The 11,435-nt window shown below is 37.9% G+C and overlaps 1 protein-coding gene across 2 annotated transcripts in view; it reads right to left on the bottom strand.

Moving 5' to 3' along the window:
• Positions 1-2,944: 2,944 nt before the first annotated feature.
• Calcrl (calcitonin receptor like receptor) overlaps positions 2,945-11,435 on the bottom strand; it is a 73,066-nt gene continuing 64,575 nt past the window's right edge. For both annotated transcript variants that reach the window (XM_050120507.1, XM_050120515.1), the window contains exon 15: positions 2,945-7,232. In XM_050120507.1, coding sequence (XP_049976464.1) covers positions 7,008-7,232 — 225 coding nt within the window. In that variant the 3' untranslated portion in view covers positions 2,945-7,007. The remainder of the gene's footprint in view (positions 7,233-11,435) is intronic.

Here is an 11,435-nt window from a genome sequence, read left to right as displayed (position 1 = left end):
GAGAAAAATGAAACCTTTATATACTGAGAACCTACTATGTGTGAAGTTCTCATCAAATGGGACAAGCAGGGTAAGCCAATGGGGAAGATAATATGAGGGACAGAATGGTGAGGATACAGGAAAGAAGAGCTGGTGTTTGAAGATGATGCAGCTGGCTGGAAGGGAGATGGAAACCAACCATGATGAGGTGAATAGCAACCAGACTGTGCTACCGGGAGACTGACCTCAGGGAACCTTTTGAGTGTCCGCAAAATCAGTTCTAAGGAATCAACTCATTTGTTTACATTATACATAGTATGCTGAGAGCTTTCCATCCGTGTTTGCTGCCAGACACAGATATGTGATGGACAATTTGAGAAAGATGGAAGTCAAAGCAGTCTGTCTAATGTGTAACAAACCTGAATGCATTTTTATAGACGAAAGAGGAAGAGGTGTTGAATTTTACGTCTGCTTTTGTAAGTCATATGTGATACCCACCTCTGGCAGAGATCAGGTCTCACACATAGTTACCAGACAGGAGAGGGAAGGATTTGGTAAGCCTAATATTCTTCCGAGTAATTAAATAAAAAAAAATATTGGTAAGCCTAATATTCTTCAAAGTAATTAAATAAAAAAATAGGACATGAAAATTCTGACATTTAATTTAAAGTTTAAGAATGGAACATATATTTATTGTTTTAATGTGAGAAAAGAATCTAAAATGATCTTTGAAAGAGCAGCGTAGCTAGACTTTAAAATGCGACTGTGGAAGAAGCTCATGATTTCTGCAGGGACGCTCTTGTAATTTTTTTTTCTTGTAATTTTTTTTAAAGTTAAAGGCTTCACTGAGATTCACAGGTGTAATATTTGAACAGTGGAATGATAATATAGTAAATTAGTAGCTGGTTTGATATTGTCCCTAAGAATTTTGTGTTTAACCTGTTGAAGACCACAGGTGTGAGGTTTAATATATTATTATAATCAATATAATAAATGTTTTATTATTAATATTATATTATTATAATATATATTAGAGATATGGAAAAATCTATGGCTTAAAAAGAATATTTAACTATTTGATATTCTTTTCAACTTGGGACAAGAAAGGATTAGTAGAAGCACGTGTGGGAATACATATGCTTTATGAAAACCAAGGTGCTATTATCTAACATATGTATTCAGGCTCTTCCTTAGTATTGACATCTAAGGCAAGAGTCTAATATTAAGCCTACATATTAGACAGATGTCAAGTATATAAATAAAACTACAAGGTAATTCAGTAAGTTTCTACTTCCCTTTTGCAAATAATTTTAACAATCTAGAAAATTAGTTTCAAATTTAGGCTTCTTAGGAAACTCAAAATCCCTGGAGACTTGCACATAAATATGCTGCTGCTTCTGGAATAAACTACCCTCTCTGCCCTTTGGAAAGTCCCTTTGCTCATTCCCAGATCATTCCTGAAACCTAAGGGCAGTCACAGAAGATGTACAACCCAACATCAGGAAGGAAAATGCATCTAAAACGTCACATGGTACCTCCATGAGCACCACCAGGTCTAGGGTATTCTATTGATCTAGGGTACGCTGGTGGCCTAGGGTACGCTGGTGGCCTAGGGTACGATGGTGGCCTAGGGTACTCTGGTGGTCTAGGGTACACTATTGGTCTAGGGTACACTCACAAGCTCAGACTTATGTTCTAGGGAGACCCGTTTCCTTGATTCTGATCACTTGTCAGCACAGGAAGAAATACCAAGGCAAAGCAAACCCAAAGCTGAGAACGGTAAGTGGAGAAACAGAAGCCAATGCCTCTTTCTATTTTTCTTCCCATGGATCTAACACTAGAACTACAAATGCAGAACTAGGATTGATGCCAGAGCTGTAAGAAAACACATCTAAACTCTTAAGACAGGCTAGAATGTATGGCTACCCTGAATTCAGGGAGCACGTGTTAATTACAGGCCACAAACAAACTGCCCTCTACAAAACTGACCTGAGCGTGTAGACCTAGAATATCAGGCACTGCATTTTGTAACAATAATAATAATAGTAATAATAATAAAGAAAAACAACAAAAATGAAGCAAAGAAAAAGAAGGCCATCTCTGGGTCCCTGGGCCGCAATGAATTCTCTGTTTAGGAATGTATAATGTATGCTCCTTTTGGAACCTGTATGTAAAGTCAGAAGCAGGCAGCTTGTGACGCTCTTGGCACTCAGCAGAGGGAGGCTCAGGACCGCACAAACACACGTGGCGCACATGTTCCACATATAACACAATGAGACAGAAACGACGATGCATTTTGACTTCTGTTCTGTTTCCATCCTTTGCTCCTGCATGATGTAAGCTGTGCTGCTTAACCAATGAAACAACAGATTGACAAATGACCTTCCCACATCACCCACCCTTTGCTCCTGCATGCTGTAAGCCGAGGTAAATGTTTACAGAACTTTTAGAGACTAGCGTGTCAATTTTGATTCAAGGGAAGGGTTGTTTTGGGGTCAACTGAGGGATTTTTTGAAATGGTCCCCAGTTGGAACACAAACCATTTCATTTTGTAATTATAAGAGAGATGAAACTGGATTTTTAGTTCAACAACTTTTTTTTTAATAGCTGCATCTGCTGTAAACTAGGTTGTAAATTTATTTGCAACGTTTGAATCGCAGTTTTCATAGATTCAAAGCAAAGCAGCATTGTGCAAAGATTCTTGTGTTTACAGGAACTCCTGCTGTCGTGAGAGTGCACTGTCATAGTACGGCATTGTGAAAATCAGGGGGATATTCTCCAAACACTAAAGACCGAATGTCCATGTGATCCAGCTATACCGCTCCTGACACACAGCCAAAGGGCTCTGTGTCTTATTACAGAGGTACTCACGCACCCGTGTTTAAGGCACTGTTTGTAACAGCAAGGAAATGGAATCAACCTAGATGTTTGTCGATAGACAAATGAATAAAAAGAATCCAGGGTATATGCACAACTGAATTTTATTCTGCTATAAAGAAAAGCAAAATAATGAAAGGAGGTTGATGAACCCGGAAATAACTGATGGACCTAGACGCATTACACTGAGTCAGTAACCAAGATTCATTGACAAAACCACAGACCCTCTCCTATACACAAACCTTAGCTTTTAATGCCTACGTGTGTGTGCATAAACAGAGGTGAGCGTGGGTGTAAGTCTGTAAGTTACAAACTTAACAAGGAGGTCGGGAGAGGAGAAAACATGTCCAGGAAGGGTGGCAATAGCACTGGGGGGACGGAAGGGCACAGGGGGTGGGGCGGGGCGGGAACGTGGGTAAGAGTATGGGGGAGGAGAATCCACTGTATCTGAAAATTAAACCTACCGTTGTGTGTGCTCGCTACATCCTTTAGTTAAAAAGTAAGCTGGAACAGATTGTCAGACACCGTGCCAACGGTAAACGCCGTCTGGAGGAATTCCATTTCGTACTATACTATTCCCTGTGTGCTTCTGGAGTAGTATATGCTTGGAACACTTGGTAGACTTAGGTTTGTTTCATAATGTAATAACATAACCTCAGCTGTAAACAATGCTGACTCCACTTTCTGTGTGTATTGGCATTTGTTATTAGGATCTCACTCGGAGCCTTGTTGTTTATGAATGATTAATTTAAGAGGTAATATGATCTGTCTAGTTGGCTCTATTGTATTTTAGCATTTTGCCACTGAATAGTTCAAAATGTCATAGGGATTAGTTATGTTAAATGTAAGCACTTTGTTCTTATGTAAGCCTTATGTTATATTTTAACTCTGTATCAATACTAGTACATTATTTTAATGTCTGTCTCTCCTGGGTGTGTGGTCTAAATGTATTGACTATTTTGCCTACTTTTACCAATATGTATACTTGATTAGTATTCTTAAATACAAACATTTTGTATATTTACTTGTATTTTTATATTCTCAAGCATATATGGTATTTTAAATTCTCCTTTGGCATATTACTCTTTCCAACATCAGTTATTGAGTTAAACAAAATCTTTGACACATTTAAGTTTTTATTTGTATGAGGTTATGACCGTGTTTTCTTTTGAGAAAAACTTTCATTCTTCTTATTTCTAATATTTAACAGAAACCCACACTTTGAAATACAGTGCAGAAAGGAAGATGATTCCCTAAGCGTGTTCCTCTGTAAGAGAATTTTCCTTTTCTCACAGTGTAAAAACCTGTGCATGTAGTAGTTTTAGCATGAAAACAAATTCATATCTTTTTAATTAATTTATTAAATACACTTACTAGTTTATTGAAGTCTTTAAAGAAAAGGCTGAAGGCGTCATCTTTTATTTTGCAAAATACCTCAATTGTGGCAAGAACTTTGTGAGAGGTTCAGTTATTTTGTTCCTCAGAGGAGATGAGTGAGCATCAATGTTAGCTTTAACATTCTCATAAGATCTAAACAAGAGATTTTTAAATAGACAAAACATACGTTCTTTTAAGTGACTGGAACATCTTGGATATGCTTTACAGGTAATGTTTCTGTGAGTACATTAAAACACAAAGGAAATTAAAATGTTCACATTAAACTATCTAAGCAGTGAGAACACTGCGAGTTCTGCTAAATTCTACACAGTTTGCTATATTCGAACAAACGTTAAACTCCAGGATGAATGGCTTAGCAATAAAAAATACAAAGTCACTTCTAAAAAGGTCAGCCATGACTATAAGAAACAACTGTAGAAAAACGATATAGATCTAACTTTTAAAATACCAGAAATTCTCTAAATTAGTTTTTAGGCACCAGAGAAGTTTCCCTTCAAAACTGTCAGGTTTTTGTTGTCTACAAGCAATACAGAAAGTTTTCATTGGCACTTCAGCTTTACAAGCCTAGTTCCAACTATCATCACAAAACTAAAGCTGACAAACCTCAGACCAGCGCGGCTGAGGATCACTCGGCAGACGATGTTGGCAGTAAGGAAATCTCAGCTACACTCAATACGGTAAAAGAATAATACAACGGAAACATACACCACCTTTTAAACACGCTCTCTGGTAACAGCATTCTGTGCTATCGTTTACGGCTAATACTTGACAGTTGGGGAGGAGAATGCAGAGCCACGTGAACACTGTCAGCAAGGATAGGAATCTAGACCTCTGAATAATAAATAGCTAAAATCTGAGAGTGGTAAAAGGAAGTTTTGTGCAGTTTTGTCAGCTGAGAGTCCAGAACCATCTGCATTCCCTCCTGATGAAGGCTTGCTATGAAATCCACAAAACTGAACCCACCTTAGTTACACCTTCGCCTGTATAAATTACAAATATTTATACCAGATCATCTACTGTGTCAGTTCTTGACAATCCGAATTACTTTCCTTGACGATGCTAAACAACTCTTGCAGCTTGAGTCACTACTTCTGATTCGTCCGTTGTAACCTGATTGACATACTTCAAAAAACACATACCTGACTTTCCCCAAACTGACTTTTACTAACTGAAATCAATCTTGTCCTTCAGAAAGTCCAGAACAAAGCAATATTAGAAGAACTGAATCCATTTAGATGTCTCTTTACCTCAGGAACAAGGCTTTCTTCTGTCTTAATTTAATTATTAAACACCCGATAGTTTCTTCTCCATGCTAAGTTTAAGGCTTTCCCTGGCTTGTGTTATCTATCACCTACAGTAGTCTACTGAAATACTGAAACAGTGTATGTTATATAGATAAAATTCCTCTATGGTTCATTTAAAAAAATAACCTGGGTCTTTTTCAAAACTAGATAGCTTCGTTTAGTAAAAGTCAGTAAAGGATATTTTAGTGAATTAAAGCCTGCTCGTGTAGCAGACTAGTTTTTCTTGCTGTAGGTGTTAAAAATTTCCTGATTTCATTGAGTCGTCATCAAAATTGAAGAAATATGTCAGCACACCAAAGATAATGTGTTTGTAAAGTTATGGCTTTGCATTGTTATATAAATATTTCATATTTAACCACTGGTATTTCTAGGGTTTGTTATTAGTTCTCAGTCTTCTGATGCTGGTATCTGGTTGTCCTTAAAATATTTACCAAATATAGACTTCAGGACTCTACCATAAAATCAGCCCAGATACAGCCTCAGATACTAAGTTGCATATAATGCTTCATTATCTAATTGCTTTCAAAGTTACCGAGGTTCTGTTTAGAATTGAAACAATAAAATAAAATGACAAAGTATTTACAGGTTCATTTGCACAAAATCAATCTCTCTCCCTTTCTCTCTCTCTCCCTCAGATTTAGAAGATAAAAAGAAATCCTTCATTGATTCCCTTCACGTAAAATGAGTGATCACTTGTCTACACAGTAGAAATGGAAAGGCCAAGGTTTCTATGTGCTGATTCAGGAAACTGATCTCCTCCGAGGCCTGCACTAAGGTTTTTTTTGAAAGTAGCTGACAGGGGTTTGCAGCTTCCACCAATGCGTCTCCCTAGTGATTCAGAAAGACTGTAAATTCTAGCTTTTGCTCACCAAGTGTCAGACTGGATATGCCACAGGATAGAACTGTCTGTAGCAGCAACTGAGAAACCCATAGGCATTCTGCTCAGCTGCTTTCCCTAAAGAGAAGAACATGAGATGACAGAGATAACAAACTCCATCTAGTCCACCGGAGACATCATAAAGATGGCTGGAGTCTCCTCTGGGAAAACCGTTCACTTCCAACAGATGACCACAGGTCTCCTCGGGTGATAAGCGCAGAGCTCTCTGGTCAGCGCGGGTGTGAAGGTGCGGTCACCCATTTGTGCGTGCGTGCAGTGCTGTGCGGGTTCCAAAGCCTGGCAGCTCCCAAGATGTGATTGTGTTTAGCTTCTTTCCAGTTCCACAGTTAACAGGTTGGTTACTCGAAACCAGCCCAGTGGGAGCATTTACTGGCCAAGACTATCAGTTGAGGCTCTTCCCCCATAGAGAGAGGGTTGGACACTTATCAACACAAGTCTCATTTCATTTGAGGGCTTTCTTTGTGGCATTCAAGAAATCCATTCGCTGTTAAATCTTCCGGCTATAAAATCATAGGTTCGAGTGGCAGGAAACAGGTGAGAGCTCTCTACGATCACATGACTAGGTCATACATTTTTTCCGGCTTTAAGGCAACATTTTCAAACTCCTGGATGCTTTTTCCATTTAAGTGTTCAGTGGGGCAGTCGTGACTGTACCCTTGGACATCACTGATGGTAGACACCGTGTAGGATGCGCTGCGGAGAGCTTCAGAGTGGGAAAAGCTGTTTCCAAATTGAATTTTATATTGGTTCCAATTTCTTCGCAGAATTGCTTGAACCTATCAATCAACAAGAAGCAGAAGCGGCGAGAACAACCCATTAGTTGAGATGAAAATGTCTTATTTGAAGCACAGCAAAAATGTTTTTGCAGAAAGGGTTTATTTTTTAAATTCAAGAGGAAGAACAAATGATCCTAGTATACACTTTAAGTGACTAAGGAAACCTCCGCAGGATGACCACACGGTCAATATCTGCATGCTGGTGTTGAGTAAGTGCAGGCCAGCCTGAATATCTTTGTGTCAAAGCCATAAGAAAGGAGGAGAGAGAGAGATTCAGCTCCTGAATAAACTGTTTGATTAGCCTGTTTGATGTCCTAAATTTGGTCTTCAGTACACATAACACACAAATTTTAAGCAAAACACTTTTATACTAGGGAACAGATTACAATTAATCTGTATTTTTTGTTTAATTAATACTTTAATATTTTTATTCTGTGTCTAGTCTTTAAAGCTATAATAATCCAAATGGGCTATGTGTATTTTTGTCAAACACGATTCATCCACACCTTTCGTATCCAACGTAATATGTATATATGGATTTTATATCAATACCTTGATGAAATGAGAGTGTATACGAATTGGGGAATGATGCAGATAAAAAGAACACAGGGCACAGGGGAAATTACGCTGCCATCATTACTAACAGTAGCTTTTATTGAATGTGCTAAAAATGTGCCACTTTCTGAAAACGCCAGAGCCTCTGTCCTCACAGACCTCACTTCCTGAAATCATGGAATGCACTGGACTGGACAAGAGTTATGGTGGAACATATCTAAGAATGTCACTTCTCCACTTCTTCCTATTTTGCCTCTTTCCTTTTTAATATTTTCAATTAATTTATTACTTTTGCTTTATGTTACAAATGTTTTGTCTGAATGTTTGAAGAATATATGACTATAACCAACAACCTACTTCTTCTTGATGCCTAAATCATGAAAGGACAGTATCCTGAAATGTGGGTTACTATTTATCAAAGTTGTTTTTAAAAGAATATATAATAAAGACCCAGCCAGAGTCTTTGCAAGCTTGTGTGATAAGAATGTTACAGTTTGAAGACAGAGGAAGAGTGGATGGAAGTCGGCGGGAGGGAACAGGAGGAAAGAAAAGAGGGGAAACTGTGGTTTGTATGTAAGATAAATTTAAGAAATGTTACTTAAATAAAATAAAATTTAAAAAAAGAACGTTACATTTTTAACTGCTTTCTCTAATACAAGATCATGCTTACTTAGCAGAGTATTAAATTAGACATTCAATAAATTTAAAAGGGAAAAAATGAAAAATGGCTGGTTCTATTAAAGATATGGATAGGATCTCAGTGTTTTGTGTATGAGCTTTATACAGGCAGCTAAATCAAATGCTTAGGATAGTATAGGCTCACTAACACACAATAAGGATCAATGATAATACTCCTTAACCTAAATCAATTTTGAAGACTATGATAGAGGTCATAAAGAAAAACTACCCAGTTTTCTTTTTAGAATGTTAAGGCTTCTAAACAAATTCTTTTGTTTAGTTGATGAAAATACATATAATGCACTGTTGTTTCCTATGCCTTCTGATGGCCACAGCTCCTGTTTATGTTACCGGGACACAGTTTTATTTGAGTGGAATGGCGCTGAAGTGGCCTGGCCACTTGTCAAACTACAGTTAACGAGCAAGAAATACTGAGAGGACAATAGATGTTTGGGAAAAGCCAGCAGTGAGAGTCAAGCGAAGTGCAGATATTAGGCAAAAGCAAGTCACTTGACCTAATGAGAAGGGTAAGAAGGAAACTAAAGCCAAGCAACTGACTTTAACAAAAACATGACATACTTGGAACCACACAGACTTAATCTGGCGGCTATTTCTTCATGCTACAGGAGTGGGAAGAAACTAAGAGGCAGAGAGGCAGAAAGGGAGGGATGAAGGCATTTCTTCAGACAAGGGATGAATCATGCTCCAGCAGGGGTTGTGTCTCCCAAGCAGAAGGAAAGAGGACAGATATTACAGATGTTGTCATGAGCTGAGGGATCTGGCAACAACCTCGTTCAAAGGTTTTCTTCTTATTAAAGTTTTTCAAGGCCAAATTTTCTCAATTTAAGGCATGGCAGAAGAACAAGGTACTGTGTCTCTTTTGTTTATACAGATAAAGGACAACAGAAATACAAGACACTAACTTCAATATTCCCTGGACACTGTTTCGGAAGGAGAGCGCCAATTTGAAAATTAGATTTCTCAATTCTATGTGGTTTTTCATTAAAACAATGAGTTATCTGAACAACAGAGCAATGGAGCTATGCTATTCTAAGGAAGCGATGAGGTTGAGGCGTTGTATAAACTCCTTGCCTTCCTCCCTTTACGTTCACCTTTTCAGCATTAGTGTAAATATCTTGCTTTTATTTCCATTTTTTAAGGACAAATATGCTTTCCCTGGTTCCAAATATTTCCTAAACTATAACTGCTAGGAAGAAGAAGCGCTTCCAGAGTTGGAAGGTACCACCATGTTCCTCTAGCGCCTCCAACCCTAGTCCACTACCACATCACCTACTTTACTAGTGACTACGATTTAAATATTTAAAAGACACTAATCTGTGTCTACAGATAAAAAGCACATCTTCCCTGTTTCATACATACTCTTTGGCGTGTGTTCATATCATTCTCATGAATATTTGATTGGTATAGCAACATACAGGAGTGCCTAAGTCAGTGTTTCATAACAAAGTCAGTGTGACTCATAATAAAGGCTGTCGAGTTTTCCCGTCAAAACAAATGGTGTATGGGTTCTCTCTTGTTGCATTCTCTAGAGAGAAATGGTGACTGTCATGTATGACACAGAAGAGTCACAGCACTAACAACCACCCGACAGCCACATTTGACAGTGCGCTGTTCTCCCCCACTGTTAGACGTGGTGTCCTAAGTCATTATCATGGGACGGCTTTAGGTTCAGCTACACACATGTTAACTTTGACTTCAAACAATTTGTGGGATTACATCCAAAGAGAAAAAGTAAAAATTTACTTAGACAAGGACAAAGGACTTTCTAGTTTTTCCTAAGATGTGTGTAATTTCCAACGGTTTGTTTTATAGGAAATAGCCTCATGAATTAGGCCATCTGGTCCATGTGCCCCCCATCTGGGGTTTCCTGAGGAGTTTCTTGGTTGTCCAGCGCCTATTTCTCACTGAGCCGCTGTCTCGATTTCTGTGCTCACTTTTGCTAGCTTGCTCCAGATGAAAACTGGCCAAGTAGACCAGAAGCAAATAAAAAGCAAAGTCAATAATGTTCAAACCACTGAGCAGTAACAATATCCATATGGACAGTCTACTGAAGCCTCTCAAGCAGGAATTCCTCAGGTAAGACCTATAAATCTCCAATGTCAATTTGTCTTAATCGTTTGTACCTATGGTAAAACCCATCAAAAGGTTACATTCTTTTTTTTTTGAAGTGTCAAGATCTCACCTTAATTTATTTATTAAAAATTAACTAAAATGTTCAGATCAAATAGTAGGAGTCAGGATAGCAACAGCACAGATGACAAAAACAACCATTTATCAACCATCTGCAAAGCAATGTAGTACTTTGAAACAAAACATAAAATTAAATGTCACTAAAAATCTAAACAAGATAGCCCTTTGGGTGCACACCCCTCTATAAACTCAGTTTTACAATATATTAGTTGTACAAGAAATATTCAATAAATGCAAGTTAAGTCTTCAAGTTTTATCTAGAAAACTGGGCTTCATCACCATTCTTGGGACCATTACAAACATAAATACAAGATAACCTAATATATCCTAAATACAGTATAAATGGTTAACTATTTTTGGCACCAAATGACAATTAAATTGGTACAAAACCTTAGTTGCTTCTCTAATTTTTTGGACTTTTTTTTTACCTTGACCAAAGGAACTTATAAAAAAAAATAGTTATTTTGGCTCAGGTTTTCAGCATGGCAGCAGGCAGTTGTAGCAAGGACCTGAGAGATCACCTCGACCAATGCATGTAGAACAAATTGGAAGTGTAGTGAGGTTATGAACTTCCAGAACCCACCTTCAGTACATACTTCCCCTAGCAAGGCTGGACTACTTTCCCAAACTGGCTACTACCTGGAGACAAAGTATTCAAGTATGTGAGTCTATCTATGAGAGACATTTCTATTTGAAACATCCATACTAGGTTACCCCAAGATTTAGAAATGATGAAAAGAGATATAGGTATATGTTATC

Source organism: Alexandromys fortis, unplaced genomic scaffold (genome assembly GCF_014885135.2).
Source record: "Alexandromys fortis isolate MF-2015 unplaced genomic scaffold, M_Fortis_MF-2015_v1.1 scaffold_8_1_9099942, whole genome shotgun sequence".
Classification (NCBI taxonomy): domain Eukaryota; kingdom Metazoa; phylum Chordata; class Mammalia; order Rodentia; family Cricetidae; genus Alexandromys; species Alexandromys fortis.
This window is presented reverse-complemented; position numbering and strand designations above follow the sequence as displayed.